This window comes from Emys orbicularis, chromosome 7, assembly GCF_028017835.1.
Source record: "Emys orbicularis isolate rEmyOrb1 chromosome 7, rEmyOrb1.hap1, whole genome shotgun sequence".
NCBI lineage: Eukaryota > Metazoa > Chordata > Testudines > Emydidae > Emys > Emys orbicularis.
Window position 1 is genome coordinate 59,212,647 of NC_088689.1, and position 23,154 is coordinate 59,235,800.

The 23,154-nt window shown below is 48.6% G+C and overlaps 1 protein-coding gene across 1 annotated transcript; it reads right to left on the minus strand.

Moving 5' to 3' along the window:
• Positions 1–6,750: 6,750 nt before the first annotated feature.
• On the minus strand, positions 6,751–17,111 carry EXOSC3 (exosome component 3). Its single transcript, XM_065407825.1, has 4 exons — positions 16,827–17,111; positions 12,214–12,363; positions 8,912–9,063; positions 6,751–7,549 (listed from the first exon to the last, which is right to left on the minus strand). The coding sequence occupies exons 1-4, from the start codon at positions 17,109–17,111 to the stop codon at positions 7,348–7,350; spliced, it is 789 nt and encodes a 262-aa protein (XP_065263897.1). The 3' UTR covers positions 6,751–7,347.
• Positions 17,112–23,154: the final 6,043 nt, after the last annotated feature.

Here is a 23,154-nt window from a genome sequence, read left to right on the forward strand (position 1 = left end):
CAGAACCTGCAAAACCAGGCGGCGAGGAGTAGGCTACGGCAGCGCGGCGGCGGCGACGAGAGTGATGAGGACATAGAATTCCATGTACATCAAACCGCGGGCCCCGGTGCTTTGGAGATTATGCTGTTAATGGGGCAGGTTATAGCCGTGGAACGCCGATTCTGGGCCCGGGAAACAAGTACAGACTGGTGGGACCGCATAGTGTTGCAGGTGTGGGATGATTACCAGTGGCTGCGAAACTTTCGCATGCGTAAGGGCACTTTCTTGGAACTTTGTGACTTGCTTTCCCCTGCCCTGAAGCACCAGAATACCAAGATGAGAGCAGCCCTCACAGTTGAGAAGCGAGTGGCGATAGCCCTGTGGAAGCTTGCAACGCCAGACAGCTACCGGTCAGTCGGGAATCAATTTGGAGTGGGCAAATCTACTGTGGGGGCTGCTGTGATGCAAGTAGCCAAAGCAATCACTGAGCTGCTGCTACGAAAGGTAGTGACTCTGGGAAATGTGCAGGTCATAGTGGATGGCTTTGCTGCAATGGGATTCCCTAACTGTGGTGGGGCGATAGATGGAACCCATATCCCTATCTTGGCACCGGAGCACCAGGGTACCCAGTACATAAACCGCAAGGGGTACTTTTCAATGGTGCTGCAAGCACTTGTGGATCACAAGGGACGTTTCACCAACATCAATGTGGGCTGGCCGGGAAGGGTTCATGACGCTCGCGTCTTCAGGAACACTAATCTGTTTAAACGGCTGCAGCAAGGGACTTACTTCCTGGACCAGAAAATAACCGTTGGGGATGTTGAAATGCCTATAGTTATCCTTGGGGACCCAGCCTACCCCTTAATGCCATGGCTCATGAAGCCATACACAGGCAGCCTGGACAAGAGTCAGGAGCTGTTCAACTACAGGCTGAGCAAGTGCAGAATGGTGATAGAACGTGCATTTGGCCGTTTAAAAGGTCGCTGGCGCTCGTTACTGACTCGGTCAGACTTCAGCCAAACCAATATCCCCATTGTATTGCTGCTTGCTGTGTGCTCCACAATCTCTGTGAGAGTAAGGGGGAGACCTTTATGGCGGGGTGGGAGGCTCAGGCAAATGGCCTGGCTGCTGATTATGCGCAGCCAGACACCAGGGCGATTAGAAGATCACACCAGGAAGCGCTGCGCATCAGAGAAGCTTTGAAAACCAGTTTCATGACTGGCCAGGCTACGGTGTGAAAGTTCTGTTTGTTGAAAACCCGCCCCCTTGATTGACTCATTCCGTGTAAGCAAACCACCCTCCCCCCTTAAATCACAGCTTGCTTTTAAAGGAAATAAAGTCACTATCATTTAAAAATCATGTATTCTTTATTAATTGATTATAAACATAGGGAGAGAACCGACAAGGTAACCTGGTTGAGGTTTGGGAGGAGGATAGGAGGGAAGTAAAAGGCCACTGAAAAAATTCAATATAATGACAGCCTTTTGGTTGGGCTGTCCACTGGGGTGGAGTGGGAGGGTGCACGGAGCCTCCCCCCCACCCCCGCGTTCTTACACGTCTGGGTGAGGAGGATATGGAACATGGTGAGGGGGGAGGGAGGTTATACAGCGGCTGCAGCAGCAGTCTGTTATCCTGCTGCCGTTCCTGAAGCTCCACCAGACGCCGGAGCATGTCCGTTTGATCACGCAGCAGCCCCAGCGTTGCAGCCTGCCACCTCTCATCTCGAGCATCCCTCATGACCTCACGTTCACTGGCATCTTTCCTGTATTTAGATACAGTGTCCTTCCACTCATTCAAATGAGCTCTTTCATTGCGGGTGCATTCCATTATTTCCGGAACATCTCGTCTCGCGTCCTCTTTCTCAGCCGCCTTATCTGAGATAGCCTTCGGGACGGAGGAGGGAGGCTTGAAAAATTTGCAGCTGCTGGAGGGATGAAAAAAAGGAGAGAAGTTTTTAAAATGATACATTTTACAGAACAATGCTTATACTCTTTCATGGTGAACAACACTATTCACATTACATAGCACGTGATTTCAGTACAAGGTCGCATTTTCCATCTTAATATTGAGTGCCTGTGGCTTTGGTGTTAGAGATCACAGACGCAGGTCCGGGCAACAGAATTCAGCTTGCATGCAGCCATGGTAAGCCATTGTCTTTCGGCTTCTGCGCCCTCCTTTCCCACATACCAAGCAAAGCCCGTTGACTGCTGCGGTTTTCCTGTTAACCTTCAGCAGCAGAAAACAAACTAGCCCCCCCCCCCATCCAATTCTCTGGGATGATCGCTTTATCCCTCCCCCCACCGCGTGGCTGGTATCAGGGAAGATCCCTGCAGAAACCAAACTAACCCCCCGCCCCCCTTCCCGCCATGAATTATCTGGGATGATCGCTGTACCCCTCCCCCCACTGTGTGGCTGGTATCAGGGAAGATCCCTGCTAGCCAAACGCGAAAAGCTCAGGGCCAATTTCCCCCCTCCCCCCTGCGCTTGGCTAACTGCAGGGAAGGATTTCTTTTCAGCCACAGGCAAACAGCCCAGTAGGAACGGCCACCTCTGTCCCCTTAATTAAATTCCCGAATTTCAACCAGGTTACCATGAGCGATATCACTCTCCTGAGGATTACACAGTGAGATAAAGAACGGATGTTGCTTGAATGCCAGTAAACACCGGGACCATACGCTGCCAGGCTTTGTCATGCAATGATACCAGATTACTTGCTACTAGCATGGCGTGGTCAAGTGTCCTACCATGGAGGACGGAATAAGGCTGCACTGCCCAGAAACCTTGTGGCAAGGCTTTTGGAGTACCTCCAGGAGAGCTTCATGGAGATGTCCCTGGAGGATTTCCGCTCCATCCCCAGACACGTTAACAGACTTTTCCAGTAGCTGTACTGGCCGCGAATGCATCCCAAGTCCTCAGGGCAAAGTAATCATTAAAAAACGTTTGCTTTTAAAACAAGTTTTATATTTTAAAAGGTAAGCTCACCCGAGGTCCCTTCCATTGGGTCATGGTCTTGGATACTGGGTTGGGAGGGTACTTCAGTCGGGCTGAGAAAAAGATCCTGGCTGTTGGGGAGAACGGAGTGCTGTGTGTTCTCCGCAAGCTCGTCCTCCTCCTCCTCTTCCCCGTCCGCAGAATCCTCAGGTGTAGCTGATGAGATTACCCCCGCCTCGGAATCCAAGGTCAGAGGTGGGGTAGTGGTGGCGGCCCCCCCTAGAACTGCATGCAGCTAGGCATAGAAGCGGCATGTCCGCGGCTCTGACCCGGAGCGACCGTTTGCCTCCTTCGTTTTTTGATAGGCTTGTCTGAGCTCCTTGACTTTCACGCGGCACTGATCTGAGTCCCTATTGTGGCCTCTCTCCATCATGCCCATTTTTTCAAAAGTTTTGGCATTTCGTCTTTTCGAACGAAGTTCTGCTAGCACTGAATCCTCTCCCCATATAGCGATCAGATCCAGTACCTCCCGTACGGTCCATGCTGGTGCTCTTTTTCGATTATCGGCCTGCATGGTTACCTGTGCTGATGAGCTATCTGTGGTCACCTGTGCTCTCCACGCTGGGCAAACAGGAAATAAAATTCAAATGTTCGTGGGGCTTTTCCTGTCTACCTGGCCAGTGCATCCGAGTTCAGATTGCTGTCCAGAGCGGTCACAATGGTGCACTGTGGGATAGCTCCCGGAGGCCAATACCATCGAATTGCGGCCACACTAACCCTAATTCGAAATGACAATATCGATTTTGGCGCTACTCCGCTCGTCGGGGTGGAGTACAGAAATCGATTTTAAGAGCCCTTTATTTCGAAATAAATGGCTTCGTTGTGTGGACGGGTGCAGGGTTAATTCGATTTAACGCTGCTAAATGCGAATTAAAGTCATAGTGTAGACCAGGCCCTAGTTAAGCACAAACAAGTCTCCCTCCTCCTAGAGGCAGGGCAGCAACAAGCGACTCTCACTCCTGGGTACCCTGAGAACCATCATAGTATAACATTACAAGAGGCTGGCCCTGCTGTTTGTCAAAAGGCAGAACCCCTGGGCTCCTGAAGCTGCAGCCTTCATTTTAATCATTAAATTATGGTGCCTTGGGAAGGCAACAAAACAAACCAAGACAGACCTTTTTGTATTAGAATTCCGTATCTGGAGAAGACTATAAAAGTTACAAGACTGGTTACTAAAGAGTTAAGCCCTTCAGATCAGGTTGATAGTTTTATTGCTCAGAAGCAAGGAACATCTCTTTTCAGCTTTTTTGTCCTCTTAGTTTTACTTACTGTAGAAATCCATTGTTATTCAGAGCTCATCACATATTTCCTAATTAAACTTTGACATTTTTGCAGAGGGGTGGGGCATAAATTAAACAAAATTAGTCCCTGGTGTAACTTAATTGAGTTCATGGGACTTACACCAGGAAAAAAAAAAAAAGAGCCAATATATTTTGAGTATAAGCAAGGCAGTTTTCTTAATTTTACACTGCAAAGAGAAAACTTCATACTATTAGTTCAGTGGTAGATCCAGAATAAAAAGAGCCCAGTAGCATAATTAAAATGGTAGAGCCAAAGGACTGGAGACGGCATGGCTAACAGACCCCCTTATCACAAAGGCTCAAGGCCACACTCGCCACTGGGGAAAGGGTTCAGCTGCTCTGTAGTTAGAGGAATTTCACCATCTTATTCTAGCAGTTATTTTGGCCCTCTTTGGGCTGCTACTGCCTTATTTCCCATATGATGGTAGAAAGGCATCTAGGTCACTGCAGGAAAGCTACCTGGAAAACAAGTTAACTTAAAAAAAAAATACATATTTTTAACTGCACTCCTGCTGTCTTCATTATCTCAGTGAAGGAGGCTCCTTGTGATCAGTGATAGTTTCATTTTCCAATACAACCCCTCAATAGATTCTTTCATTAAAAACTGTGTTAATAACTATTTTGAATTAAATGTGCTGAGAAAACACTGCACAGACCAGGCAGATACCAACATTAAAGAACAAACAGTATTTTTGCTGTCAGATCTTTTAATAATGCTAATAAAAAGAAAACCCAGCCTGCCTTATTTTCCTTTGTTCTGCATAATCTGTTGACACAGCAGCATGCTTGACTGCATTTGAAGAATGTTTTTCTGAAAACTTTCCATGTATCACTTGCCTAATTTTTCCCTAACATGCCATTACATAGCTCATCACTAAGATTTGTAACAACAGATACCCATCATCTATGCTAAAAGGACAACACTCCCAGTGTTATGATAGAAACCTGTAATGAGTGTACAGCATCCCGAGGCCTTTCATGTTATATTAACATATTTCCATTTCTTGATTAGTCCTGCTATTACATATCATGCTTTGGAGAAAGTGCTTAAAGAAGCTGATAAATTATTTAATCTTTTTTAAAATCACAAAGCAGGAAAGCCAGCAGGCAAGCATGCAAACAGCACAAAATGGCACTCTAAGGCAGAATCCAGGTCCTTTGTTTGGAGGGAGGCTTCCAAATTTAGGAAGTCTGAGCACTGGGCTCCAAAGAATCCATCACCTTTGGTATAGGAATAGAAAATTATGCCTCAGAGCCTTCTGCTTCAGCGCTGGCTGAAAAGGTCACTCTTCTCCTCCCTCCAAGAACAGTCAGGGAGAGAAGGAGATAAGCACCACTTGCCATACTCAGCCCAAATATTTTGGTGTTTTGGCATCAATTCCACCTCTGTGGTGGGTCAGCAGGAAGTGCCAGCAAGAACCATATCTCACTCACGAAAAGATAGAGGACGACTTTCTAGGATATCTTCGCTCTTTCAACAAGATGCCAGGCAAAGAATCCACTGAGATCCCCTCACAATCATGTGAAAGAATGAGTAGGTCTCATCTCTCAACCAGGATTGAAAGGCAATGGTTAAAACCCGATTATCAAGAGCTGAAGAAGGGTGTTTTCCAAATCCCTATCTTTTGGAAGCCAGAGAGGGATTCATGTATGCAGCATGACTGACTCAGCATGCTTCTGAACATATTATTGTAGGATAAAAATGACTAAGGCTTATACACCGCCAGATTGGTATGCAATGGAACCAATGACTGTGAATTAGTAAGCTTTAGCTAACACAAACTTGCAGGATGAGGGACAATTGTAGAAGAGTTCGAGAAAGGTCCTGAAGTGATGTCCCCCCATGAGTTATTCAGGGGTATTTAACATTATTAGTAGTATTATCTTAATGCTCAGCAGCCCCAATTAGGGACAATGACTTCATTGTGCCAGGCACTATACAAACAGAACAAAAAGACCATTCCTGCTCCAGAGAACATACAATTTAAGTGCAAGACAAGAGACAACAGCAGGTTGTAATGAAAACTGATGGTCCTTTAGTTATGCAGTCTGATAACAAGACAGTCACTCACTCAGTGGCCAGTAAGTTTAAAACAAATACTTCACACAGCACTGGTATATCCAACCTGTGGAATTTACTTCCACAGAAGACTGAGTCATGCCTGTGGAAAGAATTCAAATAGAGCTGAATAATTTTATAGCCAACATTTGCAGCTGTGTATGCTAAGATAATGGTAATCAAATATGCCTCAGGGCATAAAGTGTTCCCCATTGGGAGGGCGGGTATGTAGCACTATAATCGCATCAATTTTGGACACTTACTAATTACTGTGGCATAAGATGATGTATTTTACACTAATCTTTTCGCTTAACTATTGCTAGCCATATATTTCTAGGAGTATGGAGTAATTTGCTTGGCTTTTTCTTTAAAGGCTGTTTGAACCATCATGTAATTCTGGATCAACTGTTTTTTGTTCAGTATGTCATTTCTAGTGCCTTACCTCCCACGTAGCTTATTAAAGAAACATGAACTTTCGTCCTCATGTCTTCCTCACCTTCTATTTTAGCATTTGGCCTGTCCCATCCGGATCTTTTGTTAAGGCAGGCAGAAGAACTGGCTCCTTGAAAGTTAATATATTAAGGCTTAAAACACTGATGAGCTTGAAGAACCAGCAAAGAAAGCAATATACAGAACCTCTTGGTGGAAATAACACCAAATGCGTGTAGGTGATCAACTGAGATTTCTGCTCTCATTTGATGGAAGAATTAGTGTTACTACTGAATTCTGTGTTGCAAAAATCAGTGTGCTCTGCAACAACTCTTTATTGTGAGAGACTTTAAAAGATTGATTATTATGAAACAAATAGATGTAAACACTGCTGCTAAGAAAGTGAAGAGAATGCTTGAATGCGGAAGACTAAACAGATTGAGGGATCGGGAAAGAGGGACTGGTGGGTAAAAAAAAATTAAATGGGAGAGACGCAAAGTTTCAAAATGAGTTATTAATATACATCTGAATACAAAAATATTACAATAATTGCAAAGCCTGAAATGAACCCAAGATGTTTTCTTTATATCATCTCTCTGATAGTTTGGCAAATGCTTGTGTTCTTTGTTCTGCTGTCATGTGCTCACAGGCTTCCAAGATATTTGCTAAAATTAAAGTTTGTTGAATTGTTTTTGCCTTTACCCATATTCTTCCATTCATTCCAAACACTATCTCAAAAGGGTACAGTTGTCCCAATTCCTGAATGATTTCACAATTGGGAGCTAAAAGCCTGAAAACAAAGTAAAAAGGATGTCAGAAGAAGAAATTATTGTGTAACAAATACATTTCAGTGTTGCTAGTCAATAACAGGACCACTGCTAATACCACCAGTAGTATGAAGGCATGTGTAGCAACTTCAATAGTTAAGGCTGAGTTGAGTTGAAAGCATGGATTCAAACTATATAAAACATAGTAATATTTTGAATTTCTTGTTTAGTGCTCATGTATGAGTTTAATTTAAAAAAATTCCAAAACCAAGACGAAATTAAGAGTTAAGATTAAATTTTTAAAAAATCCCCCCCCACCCCAAAAAATCACCCTGCAGTGACACCGTGCAACAATCATAATGAAGACAGTCTAGTGTTTTTGAACCAGATTTAATTAAGTTGATTTTTAGCTCCTCATTTGTGACTGAGCAGTTAATAGGATTTATTCTAACCTGAAACAGCTCATCCAGACTGTATGTGAAAGAGGTGCTAATTAAAAATCTTTAAACAGAGGGTGTTTTTTGCTATTGCCCCTCCCTTCCCTCATCCCCTACACAGAGTTTGGAGGGAGGAAACTGATTTTTTGTTTGTTTCTTCACAGTCCTTTTCTTGGTTCTCTTTGGAAGACAGATTTCTAAGGATGCTTGAGAATGCCACTGAAGGCTGTGTGAAGACTGTTCAAGGAATTGATGTCATTCTCAGACCAGTTGCTAAATACAGATTCTACTCTACCATTGAAGACTGAATATGTTCATAGCAAATTTATGATTAGCCTCCATAGGTGACAAAAGCAAGTTTCTGATGGATTGGGTTCACAATATTTTCTAAATTATGTAGCAACAAGATCAAGTAGAAAAGAAATTCCACTTCAATACACTACCACCTATTAAAGTTAAAAGGTAAAGTCTACAGTAGAATATGGTTAGAGTACATCTTTCTCAAGGAAGCAGCAAACATACCAGAGGCTTATTAATTTAAAATGCCAGTTTGTAATTGAGGAACAGAGAGGAGCATTTTTAGTCTTGTGACATCTGTTGGTTTCTACTTATTGTATTTTATCATTAATTTCCCCTTTCTTTATACTATATTATATTTGTATGCAGATTACAAATTTAGGATCACAAAGATCAAATAACTTTGTCAGGCAATAACGTTGCCCTAAGAACAATACATGCCCTAAGAACAATATAATACACATCTGTTACTCCACTTGTCATACTGCTCAGACCTGCTGGTTATGGACATCCAATGCTACAGCATTAAATATTAGGGTGCATACCAGTTTCCATCAAGATAAAGAGTTTCACTCATCTGTCACAGCTCAAAAAATTGACAAAATTCAGCTTCTCTCTCATTCCTGTGAAGTTAAAAATTGTAATACTTACTTTCTTATTAGACCTAAAGAAACCTTAAACAACAGGCCTTCGTGTCCAATTACTCCCATTCCATTCGCTCTTCCACTGCTGTCTATACAGACCATCTCTGGTTCCATGTCTTTATTGGCTACAACGAATTGACCATAAATAAGATCTCCCACCTAAAACAAGTGATGGGAAATGTTCAGAGAAACTGTATCACGTCTGTATATCTTTTTTGTTAAACTCGTCCCTAGGTTCTTGGCTGCTGGTGGGTGCAGAGCACCCACTAATTTTTCCCTGTGGATGCTCCAGCCCCAGAGCACCCATGGAGTCAGCACCTATGGCTCAGGCAGGCTCAGGCTTCGGTCCCCCTGCTGGGGTCATGTAGTAATTTTTGTTGTCAGAAGGGGGTCGCGGTGCAATGAAGTTTGAGAACCCCTGTTCTATGCTATAAGAAAATATCTACATTTTTCTTTATAACTTTGAAAATGTTTGCACCGAACTTCTGAACCCAGGCACTGGAATCATTCCCCCACCCCCCACCCAGTAGGGCTATCAAAATCAGATGGGCCATCAAGGAACATTGAGATACAATGGATTAGTTAATGGCCCTATCCCATCTTGGAAAAGCTATGTGCAAGGAAGCTCATCATGTGGACTTGGAAGCTGAATGAAGGAAATAAAGTCTCAGGAAAATGTTCTGTCTCCCTCTTTGCTGTTTGAACTCTGACAGGGCCAGAGAGTCTAAGCTGAGGCAGAGATCCCCAGGGGTTACCCCTGGGTCTGCCCTGAAGGACACTTTGAATTGACAGATCATTACAGCTCTCATGCTCTTAGGATTTAGGTTATAACTAATTTATATGTACACACTTACTTGCTTTAACCTGTAAGTAACTCTCTTATTGCTTTTTCCTAGTTAACAAATCTTTAGATAGTTTATTACAGGACTGGCTACAGGCATTGTCTTTGGTATAAAATCTTGGGTACCAAATTATCTGGGATAAATGTCTCTTGGACTGAAAGCAACAAAGCAATCTGAACATGGAGTGACTTTTGGTGTAAGTGACCATTAGTCCAGCTTGTCTGGGTGGCAAGATAGACTGGAGAGTCTAAGGGGAGTGTCTGTGATTCCCTGGTAAGACTGTTGCAGTGATCCAGGAGTTTACATTTGTTACTGGCTTGGTGAAATCTAATTATAGAACACATCACCAGGTTGGGAGGGGAGGGGAGGGAGTCTACACTGTTTTAAAGTCTGCCCTGAGATAGGAACACACAGTCGGGACCTTCTCCAGACAGCATGACAGTCACATTTCATAAGAGCCTGTTTTATAAAACGTGAATTTTAGGCCTAAACCAGGGGTCTCAAACATGCGGCGGCCCGCGGGGTTATTTTCGGCGGCCCACGAGCTTCTTACAGCCCCCCTGCCATCCCCCAGCGTTTACCTAGAGCGGCTCCGGTCCGACCCGCACAAGGGCCACACGAGGACTAGTACATTGGCCCGAGGGCCGCATTTACTGACACCTCCCCCCGCCGCCGCCCTCGGCCCCGCCCCCACTCCACCCCTTCCATGAGGCCCTGCCCCTGCCCCCGCCACACCCCTCCTACCCCTTCCCCGAAATCCCCACACCAACTCCACCCCCTCCCTGCTCCCAGGGGATGTAGGAGGGGTGTGGCGGGGGTTCACGGCAGGGAGTTGCGGTGTGGGGTGCAGGAGGGGTGAGGGGTGCGGCAGGGGGTTGGGGTGCAGGAGGGGTGCGGGGTGCGGTGGGGGGCTCAGGGCAGGGGGTCGGGGTGCAGGAGGGGTGCGGGGTGCGGTGGGGGGCTCAGGGCAGGGGGTCGGGGTGCAGGAGGGGTGCGGGGTGCGGTGGGGGGCTCAGGGCAGGGGGTCGGGGTGCAGGAGGGGTGCAGCAGGGGTTTCAGGGCAGGGAGTTCAGCTGCAGGGGAGCTTCGGGGGGCGGGCTCCGGCCCGACGTGCACCGGGGCAGGCTCCCTGCCTGCCTGCCCTGCCCCCGCGCCGCTCCGGGAAGCGGCCGAAACCTGGGGAAGGAGGGGCGCAGGGGCGTGTGGCTGTTGCTTCAGGCACCGCCCTCAGCAGCTCCCATTGGCCGCGGTTCCCCATTCTTGGCCAATGGCAGCTGCTGGGGGCGGTGCCTGAAGCAACAGCCACACACGCCCCTGCGCCCCTCCTTCCCCAGGTTCCGTCCGCTTCCCGGAGCGGCGCGGGGGGCAGGGCAGGCAGGGAGCCTGCCCCGGTGCACGTCGGGCCGGAGCCCGCCCCCCGAAGCTCCCCTGCAGCCAAACCCCCTGCCCCTCTTGCACCCCGACCCCCCCTGCCCTGAAACCCCTGCCGCACCCCAACCCCTGCCACACCCCAACCCCCTGCCCTGAGTCCCCTGCTGCATCCCGCACCCCTCCTGCACCCCAACCCCCTGCCCTGAGCCCCCAGCTGCACCCCCACACGCCTCCTGCACCCAACCCCCTGCCCTGAGTCCCCTGCCGCACCCCTCCTGCGCCCTGACCCCCTGCCCTGAATCCCCTGCTGCACCCTGCACCCGGACCCCCTGCTGTACTCCGCACCCCTGCCCTGAACCCCACCCCACACCCCTCCTGCACCCCAACCCCCTGCCCTGAGCCCCCTGCCGCACCCCTCCTGCACCCCAACCCCCTGCCCTGAGCCCCCGCCACACCCCTCCTACATCCCCTGGGAGCAGGGAGGGGGCGGAGTTGAGGTGGGGATTTCGGAGAAGGGGTTGGAATGGGGGCAGGGAAGGGGTGGGAAGAGGCGGGGCTTCATGGAAGGGGTGGAGTGGGGGCGGGGCCGAGGGCGGCAGGGGGGAGGTGTCAGTAAATGCGGCCCTCGGGCCAATGTACTAGTCCTCATGTGGCCCTCGTTGTCATTTGAGTTTGAGACCCCTGGCCTAAACTGATTTCTGACTCTCTTTGAAGGGCTATTCCACCACAGAACTGCCATCTTCTGCCGGTGATATCTGAGAAGATACAGTTACAACATCCTCTGTACAACAAATGGCAAAGCCTGGCACCTACTGCTGTGACAGTTAGTGATCAAAAGAAGTAAATCCATGATCTGTAACTGACTTCCTCTGCCATAGCCCAACATAAAGGCCTAGGAGAAAGGGAAGGAAACAAAGCCACTACAGAAAGAAGTTTGTACATGTCATGGAAAATCTATCACATATCAGAACATCTTATAACTAAGGGATACAGGCAAATATTTTTGAGTATATTTTAAATGGTCACTTTGCAAGAAAGTGAAAATATAATACTTTAAAGGCTTCAATACTGCCAATATATATAACAAGAACATTACCTGCACATTTGGTCTGTTTCTTTTGGTTGCACCTTCAAATGCCAAGTAGGACAAAGAAGCTTGCTCACTTCCACCAACATCCACTTTGAATACGTCACCTGCCTTGATAGTCACTATGCCTATCACATGATCTCCCTTGACTGGGACATACTGAAAATTAAAACAAAGACATGTACAAGAAATAAATATATCTTTTTACATGTATATACACATCCATACACACACAAGCACCGTGTACAAAGAAGCTGAGTGCCCAAACTTATTTCCAAAATAAAAGTTGCTGAAAAAAAATCTTGACACAGTATCAAAATGAACTTCTATTTTTAGAAGGCACAGATCCCACTGAAAATACTTAGATTTACTTCAACAGGATTATTCATAAAAGTTAAGCATGTGCGTTTGCAAGATTAGGGCTTCACAGTCTTTATAAATAAGGGTAAATCTACAGTGCAGCTAGAAGCATGCTGTCATAACTATAAAGGGAAGGGTAACAGCTCTCCTGTGTACAGTACTATAAAATCCCTCCTGGCCAGCGACTCCAAAATCCTTTTACCTGTAAAGGGTTAAGAAGCTCGGGTAACCTGATTGACACCTGACCCAAAGGACCAATAAGGGGACAAGATACTTTCAAATCTTGGGGAGGGGGGGGAAAAGGCTTTTGTTTGTGCTCTTTGTTTTGGTTGTTGTTCGCTCTTGGGACTGAGAGGGACCAGACATCAATCCAGGTTCTCCACATCTTTCTAAACAAGTCTCTCCTATTTCAAACTTGTAAGTAAACAGTCAGGCAAGGCGTATTAGTTTTCCTTTGTTTTCTCAACTTGTAAATGTACCTTTTACTAGAGTGTTTATCTTTGTTTGCTGTACTTTGAACCTAAGACTAGAGGGGGGTCCTCTGAGCTCTAAGTTTGATTACCCTGTAAAGTTATTTTCCATACTGATTTTACAGAGATGATTTTTACCTTTTTCTTTAATTAAAAGCCTTCTTTTTAAGAACCTGATTGATTTTTCCTTGTTTTAGATCCAAGGGGTTTGGATCTGTATTCACCAGGAGTTGGTGGGAGAAAGGAGGGGGATGGTCAATTTCTCCTTGTTTTAAGATCCAAGGGGGTTGGATCTGTATTCACCAGGAGTTGGTGGGAGAAAGGAGGGGGATGGTCAATTTCTCCTTGTTTTAAGATCCAAGGGGTTTGGATCTGTATTCACCAGGAAATTGGTGAAAGGTTTCTCAAGGCTTCCCAGGGAAGAGAATTAGTTTTGGGAATGGTGGCAGCGGACCAGATCTAAGCTGGTAGTTAAGCTTAGAAATCTTCATGCAGGCCCCCACATTTGTACCCTAAAGTTCAAAGTGGGGAAGCAGCCTTGACACATGCTTCCCAGTGCGAGCAGACACATACACTAGCTCTGCTTGAACTAGCATGCTAAATATAGCAGTGCGGCCAGGGTGGCACAGGCTAGCCACCCGAGTACAATAATATCAGACACTGTGGGTATGTACTCAGGAGACTAGCGGCTGCCACACTTTTATTTTTAGCGGATTAGCTTGAGCTAGCACACCTATCTACCTGCACTGGGAAGCACACTCCCAGCAGTAGTGTAGACATGACCTAACTGCTGTGAAGACACACCTTTAGGGTAAGTGTTACCTAACTTGACTTCCATCCACATACAAATCTCTAGCTCAAGTTAATTGTTGCTAGCTGGCCCGTTGAGGGAGTGGGTGGGTTGACGCTTGAGTGACGCTGAATCTAGTAATGCTGTGTGAATGCAACAGCTCAAATTACAAGAGTCTCATCAGTAGCAAATCCAATTATTCTGTGTAACTCCAGTGTTGTTTTCTAGTGTGGTGGTCACTCTCACTGGAACTAACCTAGCTTTGAGAGTACAGTAATGAGCAAACTAACAAGAGCTAACAGCTACAGTGAAGACAAGCCATTAGAGCAGGGGTAGGCAACCTTTCAGAAGTGGTGTGCCGAGTCTTCATTTATTCACTTTAATTTAAGGTTTTGCGTGCCAGTAATACATTTTAACGTTTTTAGAAGATCTCTCTCTATAAGTCTATATTATATAACTAAACTATTGTTGTATGTAAAGTAAACAAGGTTTTCAAAATGTTTAAGAAGCTTCAATTAAATTAAAATGCTGATCTTACACCGCCAGCCTGCTCAGCCCGCTTCCAGCCTGGGGTTCTGTTCACCTAGGCCTGCAGCGGGCTGAGCGGGGCCTGCAGCGGGACGCCAGCTGGCAAGGGGCCAGCAGCCGGGACCCAGACCTGGGGGGGGTTCAGGGGTCAGGGCAGAGGGCTGTGTGTGTGGGGGGGTTCAGGGCAGAAGGCTGGGGGGGTGCGGGGTTCAGAGGTCAGGGCAGAGGGCTGGGGGTGAGTGGGGGTGCAGGGCAGAAGGCTGGGTGTGGGGGGGAGTTCAGGGGTCAGGGCAGAGGGCTGCGGGGGTGTGGAGGTGCAGGGCAGAAGGCTGGGTGTGTGTGGGGGGGTCAGGGCAGAGGGCTGGGGTGCGCGGCTCAAGGCAGGGGGCTGGAAGGGATATGCCCTGTTCCACCCCCTTCCCCAAGGCCCCGTCCCTACCTCTTCTCTGCCTGCTCTACGGAGCAGCGAGCACGCTGACGCTCGGCTCCGCTCCACTCCCCCTCCCCCTCGCAAGGGCCATCTGCTGATCGGCGGCAGGGAGGGGGAGGAGGAGGGGCAGGAAAACACCACGTTGGGGGGAGAAGCGGGGGAGGGGGGATGCTTGGCTGCCGCAGGACCAAGCTTCTGCCTCCTGCCCCTGCAGGGGAGAGCGGTAGGCGGGGGGGCTGAGTGGGGCTGGGGGCCGGGACCCCCCTCCCCACTCTCCCCTGCGGGGGCAGGAGGCAGAAGCTTGGTCCTGCGGCAGCCAAGCTTCCCCCTCCCCCGCTTCTTCCCCCAGCGTGGTGCTTTCCTGCCCCTCCTCTCCTCCTCCTCTCACCAGGCAGGCAGCGTGCCACTCAAAATCGGCTTGTGTGCCGTAGGTTGCTGACCCCTGCCTTAAAGTAATAGTATAAAATTAGGACTGCAAAAAAAAGTGCGGAAAAGACATCCTGACTGTGTGTCTCTCTAAGAGGAAGTGACAGGAAATTCACAAGGGACATTTAAAATTGTACAAGACATTGGTAATGATCCTATAACGAACAACCCTAACCCTACAGTAACTGGATAGATTAGAAGTAATGGTCTTCATTTTTAACTTCTATTGTATCTACAAATTTGTGTTAACACGATGGCTAGCGAAATAATCAGTAGTGCAATTTAAATCTTCATTAATTTTCAGCATTAACTCTCCAATAAGGTTACTACAACAATTTACACATCACAAAGATACTGTTTCAGTATGGCAGCAGAATGAGCAAAAACATTACACTGGTCTATGTTTGGATGGTTTCTCTTTTAGGAGGACCCTTGTCCACATTACCACTAGAACTGAGAGTTTGCAACCAATTAGGGTCACCGTCAGCGTCACCAATAACAGTTTGCCGCCACACAGCAACTTTTCAGTCATTAGGGCCATGTTTCTATTTCTGTAATTAGCAACTCTGCCTAACAGAAGTTTATTGTGAGAAATTTTGGCCAGCTATCCCATAGCATCCCATCAGTTGCTGCAGCCTGCACCAAGTGTGGTTATTTTAGTACCTCCTCAGCCCCCTTTTTTCCAGATGAGGTTACAGTTAAGTCTTCTGAGTAAGCTTAGATGCTGGGGAGGATTCCCACACTTTTGGCACAAAGAGGAAAAAAATCTCCCATTGTTACCAGCAGCAGTGTATTTTTACCAGTGATACCTCTAGCTTTCTCAGCTACCAGTTGCAACACTCAACCCAATAAGGAACATAACTAGCTGGTTTGTTGAACACAGCAAAGGGCAGAAAAACCCTGTATACAGTAGCACTCCCACTTTTGCTACCACTAGAGAAACCACATCAGTGGTAAATTAATGCCCAAAGCCTGGTACTTATGAGGCCCTGGAATTGAACAGCAATTTATGTACACCGTTGGATGTACAACTCAACAACTGTACAGTGTTATGGTAGGATTAGTTATTACAAGAACACAGTTGTGGGTGACCCCCACGCAACAAAGTAATAGCGTGCATAACTCCTTACAAGGACTGATCCCTGTGCCACACTAGGCTTCAAATCGGGGATTATTAGCAGCATCGTAAACAGATTGTAGTCAATCACGCCATTGACAAGTGGCACAGTATAGTTGCAATTTGTGTGTGGACGGGGACTAAGTGGACACCAGATGTTGCCTGCAGCCCCGCAATTCCCAAGAAAAGCAATGGAAGGGGTTTCCACTCCGGTTCTGCGACTTTGAGGCTCTGAATGAAGGGTGCCACCGCGAGCTTTAAAGAGGAAGCGAGGTGCAGCTCCTGGAGAGTGAGAAAGTGGGGCGAGGGGAAGGAAGAGAAGGACCGTCCCAGCAAGGCCGAGCTTCAGAGCAAGCTCACCAGGCTTCAGCCAAGGCGCTCTGTGCGCAGAGCCACACGGAGCCCACCGGGGGAAAGGCACCCACAGCACCCACCCCCGCTCTGCAGCGCCGCCCGCCCCTCATCCCTTGGGCCCGCCCCCGCCAGCTCCGGCGCTCTCACCCGCTTCTGCTGGGAGTCCACCCAGTAGGCCCCGCCCGAGCCGCCTCCGGCCCCGCCCGGCTGGCGGTGGCGCAGCACCCCGCACTTTGTGACCAGCAGCCCGGCCCCGCAGCTCCTCAGGCCCGGCCCGCACACCAAGCGGCCCGGCAGAGCGGCGCCCGGGCCCAGCCACAGTCGCTCCCCGTCCGCCTCGGGGTGCGAGGGCAGCAGCAGCACGTCCCCCGGCAGCACCACCTGCCCCACGCGCTCCTCGGCGGGCAGGGCCCCAGCCTCTGCCGCCGCCATGGTCAGGGTCAGGCCTTTCCTGGGGCTGGCCAGCTTCCCCGAGCCTAAGGCGCGTGCGCGACAAGGTGCCGCGTGCGCAGAAAGCACAGAAAAGCGGCGGAGAGTGTGTCACATCCGTGCGCAGGCGCACAACTAGTCTTTGCCTGGCTGCTGTTGGGGAGGAAGGAGCCGGGGTGTCCGTCACTCCGAACTGTCCCAGCCGGGGCCGTGCGCGCGGGGGCCCCGCCCTGTTCGCTGCGGCTCCTGCCATGGCGGCGGGTGTCAGTACCGGTGCCAGGGGGGCCCGCAGGCGAGGAGCGTTGGGCTGGTGCAGCCGAAGGGCCTGGCCCTGCCCTGTGTCACAGCTGTGCTGCTAGGCATTAACTAAGGGCCTCAGTGTAGCCCTAACTGGCTACTAAGCCTGTAAAGTCAACCTCCATCTCCGCATAACTCCCCCCCGCCCCCCGCCCGGACTTCACAATGAAACTGTGCGATCGCAGGTGGGGGTCTGTGTCCGTATGCGACACATTGCAGGACCAGCTCCCCGATGCCTGCAGGAACTGCAGGTAGTCAAATCTGCTTACTCGTAGGGATGACTGATTCTATTTGAAATATACACAAACCAGTTTTTTCTCTAATATTTTAATAATTGACTCGTGTACATATATACTAACTTCTAAACTAGAAAGCTGGAGTTAGAATGAGAAAACGGAACAGAAGACTGATCTGCCACTGGATTCTTAACCAGTGGCGACATCACCTGGCCAAAAAAAAAAAAACTAGGGGGTTGATTATAGTACAACCATGTCAAATTGCCTAAAGCCTTGGCTACACTTGCAGATGTACAGCACTGTGACTTAAACCTGACTTCGTGCAGCTGAGTAGGGAAAGCGCTGCAGTCTGTCCACACTGACAGCTGCCCAGCGCACTGTTGTGGCCACATCTGCGGCAATTGCAGTGCTAGGGTGACCAGACAGCAAGTGTGAAAAATCGGGACAGGGTATGGGGGGTAATAGGAGCCTATATAAGAAAAAGACCCAAAAATTGGGACTGTCCCTATAAAATCGGGACATCTGGTCACCCTATGCAGCGCTATTGGGAGCGGTGCATTATGGGCAGCTATCCCACAGAGCACCTTTTACCATTCTGGCGCCGTGGGTTGTGGGAAGGGGGCGTGGGTGCGGGGGATTCTGGGTCCTGTCTCAATGCCCTGTGATGCATCGCTTCGCATCCCAGAAATCCCTTTGTTTCCGTCCACCTTTGGCGCCATCTTTCAACGGTTTCTGTGCAGCGCGATCTGTCTGCGGGAAATGGAGTCCGAACTGCTGAGGCGTATGCTGATGAGTCTCGCCAGCACGTCACGTTTGGCTGTCGAACTATTCCTTAAGATCCAAAGTGAGAGTGAGGGTGAGGAGTCCGACAATGCTATCGAGCTGCGTAACGCGTACGACATGAAATTGCTTGTGGCATTCACGGACATGCTCAGCACCGTGGAACGCCGCTTTTGGGCTCGGGAAACAAGCACCGAGTGGTGGGATCACATCGTCATGGAAGTCTGGGATGACGAGCAGTGGCTGCAGAACTTTCGGATGAGAAAAGCCACTTTCATGGGACTGTGTGAGGAGCTTGCCCCCACCCTGCGGCGCAAGGACACGAGATTGAGAGCTGCCCTGCCAGTGGAGAAACGGGTGGCTATTGCAATCTGGAAGCTGGCAACTCCAGACAGCTACCGGTCGGTCGCAAACCAGTTTGGAGTGGGAAAGTCGACCGTTGGAATCGTGTTGATGCAAGTTTGCAAGGCCATTAATCGCATCCTACTCAGAAGAACCGTGACTCTGGGTAACGTGCAGGAAATAGTGGATGGCTTTGCACAAATGGGGTTCCCTAACTGTGGAGGGGCGATAGATGGGACGCACATTCCTATTCTGGCACCACCTCACCTAGGATCCGAGTACGTTAATCGGAAGGGGTATTTCTCTATGGTTCTCCAGGCGCTTGTGGATCACTGTGGGCGTTTCATTGACATTAACACAGGTTGGCCCGGAAAGGTGCATGACGCACGCATCTTTCGGAACACTTGGCTGTTCAGGAAGATGCAGGCCGGGACTTTTTTCCCAGAGCGGAAGATCACGGTAGGGGAAGTTGAAATGCCCATTGTGAACCTTGGAGATCCCGCTTACCCGTTAATGCCGTGGCTCATGAAACCCTACACAGGGAGCCTTGACAGCAGCAAGGAACGGTTCAACTACAGGCTGAGCCGGTGCCGAATGACTGTGGAGTGTGCCTTTGGCCGTTTAAAGGGCCGCTGGCGATCTCTGTATGGGAAGCTGGACTTGGCCGAAAACAGCATCCCCGTGGTTATATCCGCGTGCTGTGCCCTCCATAATATTTGTGAAGGGAAGGGTGAAAGCTTCACTTAGGCATGGACCTCCGAGGTTCAACACCTGGAAGCTGAATTTGCACAGCCAGAGAGCAGGGCTATTACAGGGGCCCAGCGCAGGGCTGCAAGGATTAGGGATGCCTTGAGGGAACAATTTGAGGCTGAAAACCAGCAGTGATATCTGGTGCCCTGCATGGGAGTAAAGTGCAGTAGTTCCAATCTTTAGGAATCAGTGTCTGCTAAGCAGACTTGCAGTGCCTGTTTATTTCCTGGGCTAAGGAGTCTTTTACTTCATGCAATAATAAAGAATGTTTTCAAAGCCAAAGAATCCATTTATTGCAAAGAAAAAAAAATTATTTATTGAAAAGAAACAAGGGGGTGGAGTGGGGAACGGTACAATCACAGATTCGCGTATGTCCTGTCTGGTGTGCTGTGCAGTGAGTGCTGCACTTCAGGATAGCTATACTGCATGGTGATGGGGGTTGAGTGCAGAGGGTAAGGGTCATGGTTTTCAGGGCTGGGTGGTAAAGATACTGGTGTTGGAGGCAGCGGGTGGCGTGAAGAACACGGAAGTTGGGGAAAGTGGGTTGGAGGTGACAGTGGGGCACAACGGAAAGAGTTTTGGGACAAGGGCTGTAGGGGGGGGTGGCGTTTGCGGTACTGCTCCTCTTTCTGCATGGCTACCAGCTCCTGGATAGTGTCTGCTTGGTGCTCCAGGATGCTTATGAGCCTATCAGTGCTTTGCTGCCGGTGCGTGGTGCTTTGCTGCCGGTGCGCTGCGTTTTCCTGGCGGATCCTGCTTTCTCTCTCCCTCCAGTTCTGTGCTTTCTCATTCTCTTTAATAGATTGCCGCATCACTTCTTGCAGCATGTCTTCTTTGCTTTTTCGCGGTCTCTTCCTGAGTCTTTGTAGTCTCTGAGCAGGCGATAAGAGGGACGGCTGAGGTGTCAAGGTTGATGCAGCTGAATAGGCAAAATGCAACGTTTAACAGAGGCAGCATTGTTTATACCAGACAGAGTAATGATTCCCCCCGCACTTAAGGAGTAGAAAACACACAGGGTCTACACAATAGCATAATTTTCCCGTCCGAAACAGAGCACACATATCCCACGGGAGCCTCAAAATGGTGAGTAAGGGGGACTGATTGTTTCAGGGCTGCACTGTCCTCTGGGTTTCTGTGCCTTGGGAAGAGCCAACAGCTTCAGGGGGCACCTACACTGAACACTGTCCCAACATTTTCCACAGGAGTTCGTCCTGGATGATATCTCGCTGCTGAGGGTGACCTGGGAAGCAAGGGAGGGTCTTCTACTGCAATGCGGCTTCCGCCCTGGCCCATATGCAGCTTGCCTGTGTGCAGCAATGGTCCCCCCGCCCCTCGCGGCATAGTGGCGCGGACACGTTAGCCTGGCTGGGACAAGGACCATGGTGGCTCTCCCGATAAACCTGCACAAGCGCATTGCACACGTTCTGGATGAGACATTCGAGGAGATTACCGAGGCCGATTACTGTGATGTGATAAACCACATCAATGCACTATTCCGCATCTAGGCATGCATGCCTAACTCTCCTCTCCCAAAGAACCCGCACCGAAAAAATTCCTTCCCTAAAAAAAAACCCGCTTACCGGGAACCTGCTCTTCTGTTTGTCCTCCACCAAGTACCGGCCGCTGCGACTGGCTACCTTCCTCCTGGCTTGAGAAGAGCTCCTGGCTGCATGGCTCAAGGGATTCCGGGGTGTCTCCATCCGGCCCACCACCATCACTCCCGTTTTCCTCCTCCTCCTCCTCCCCCCGCCCCCACACCGGCTCTGAAGTGTCCATGGTGGTGCTCGGAGTGGAGGTGGGGTTAACCCCAAGTATCGCATCCAGCTCTTTGTAGAATCGGCAGGTCGCGGGGGGAGCACCCGAGCGGCCGTTTCGCGGGCTTTGCGGTAGGCACTCCGCAGCTCCTTCACTTTAATCCTGTACTGCAGGGCATCCCGGTCATGGCCCCTTTCCATCATGTTCTTTGATACCTTCCCAAAGGTATCGTAATTCCTACGGCTGGAGCGCAGCTGGGACTGTACAGCTTCCTCCCCCCAAACACTGATGAGGTCCACCAACTCGCCATTGCTCCATGCTGGGGCTCGCTTGGCGTGTGGAGGCATGGTCACCTGGAAAGATTCGCTGATAGCACTCCACGCCACGCCGGGCTGAGCAAACAGGAAGGGGATTTTTAAAATTCCCGGGGAATGTAAAGGGTGGGTCACATGGTTGGTTACCTGAGGCCAGGGCAGTAGAGTTTGAACTGATGACCAGAGTGGCTAGAACAGGCATTGTGGGATACTGCCGAATAATTCTGGAGGCCATTCACAGCGCATTGGGCGGCCACACTGGTGCCGCAGCGCTGCAGCGGCAGCGCAATACTTGCTATTCCTCTCGGAGAGGTGGAGTACATGCAGCACTGCAACCACGGAGATACAGCGCTGCAAATGCCTTGCCAGTGTGGACGGGCAGTGAGTTACAGCGCTGGGGTAGCCTTTACAGCGCTGTAACTCGCAAGTGTAGCTAAGGCCTTAGAAATTCCCCTGCCAATCTTCTACCATGATCTTAAATAAAAAGAACCCTAAGAGTTTATTTGCGTATCAAAAATGTAACATGAACATCCAGAATATTGAAGAAAATAACGTAAGGCAGATGTAACACAAAACTTTTAAATCTTGTCTTGCTTCCAGAAGTTGCATGAGGTCAATTGAAAAATACTTTCTTTTGTTTTTTACAGCTCAAATATTTGTAATAAAAATAAATATAAAGTGAGCACTGTACACTTTATATTCTGTTTTAATTGAAATCAATATATTTGAAAATGTAGAAAACATCCAAAAATATTTAAATAAATGGTATTCTATTATTGTTTAACAGCACGATTAATCACGATTTTTTAAAATCGCTTGACAGCCCTACTGCTAGTTAATACATTTTTTAGTGTGTTAGCTTTTGTTTCTTTGTTTTAGTCCCAAGTTTTTAAAATGTGGCTTCTAATTCTACCACATACTTTGGCTGCACAGTCATTTGATCATGCAAATGGTATAATTTGCATGAGCAAATGAAGGATAGAAGTTAAGGCACCTTTAAAAAAGCTGACTCCATATATAGTAATCTTTTATCATTATCATATAGTACTAAAATGTAAGTGTGACAGATACGGCAATTTCCTGTGTATTTCTGGGAGACTTACTGAATTAAGTTTAAGGTATCTTTGGGGTCCACTGTATTAAATGCAACTTTTATATGTTATTGTGGACTGTGAGGGGGAAGATGTGTTGTGAGGCCTAGGAATTCAAAGCACTATTTGGTAACTTGTAATTGCTGACAGTAACACTGTTCATAGTCTGTGAAGAGAAAAGCAAAGTTCAGACACTGGTCCTTTTAGGCAGTCTGGCTTGCTGGGAATATCAGTGTAAAACAGCTTAAAACCCCCCAGTTAGGTGGGAGAGAGATGGGGGTCTCCACCCAGGACAGGTGATGGCTAAGGAGCCAGAAACCTTCAAGTGGGTGCCTCTGGTGGACCATGAATTGGGAATACAGGTGCAGTTACCCTGAAACTGTGACATGTGATGGGAAGGCAGTGTGTGTGTGATCTATGCCACTATGAATTGCCAGCAGTTACAAGTTACCACACAGCTCTTTGTAAGCAAGTACATTTA

Bases quoted from the DNA above. Each gene is read 5' to 3' on its own strand.
- EXOSC3 (XM_065407825.1), bottom strand. From the start codon at position 17,111: ATGGCGGCGGCAGAGGCTGGGGCCCTGCCCGCCGAGGAGCGCGTGGGG. The intron at 9,064-12,213 runs GTAATGTTCTTG...CACTTGTTTTAG, and splicing joins GAAACAGACCAAATGTGCAG to GTGGGAGATCTTATTTATGG. The intron at 7,550-8,911 runs GTAAGTATTACA...CTTTGTTTTCAG, and splicing joins TCTTTAGGTCTAATAAGAAA to GCTTTTAGCTCCCAATTGTG.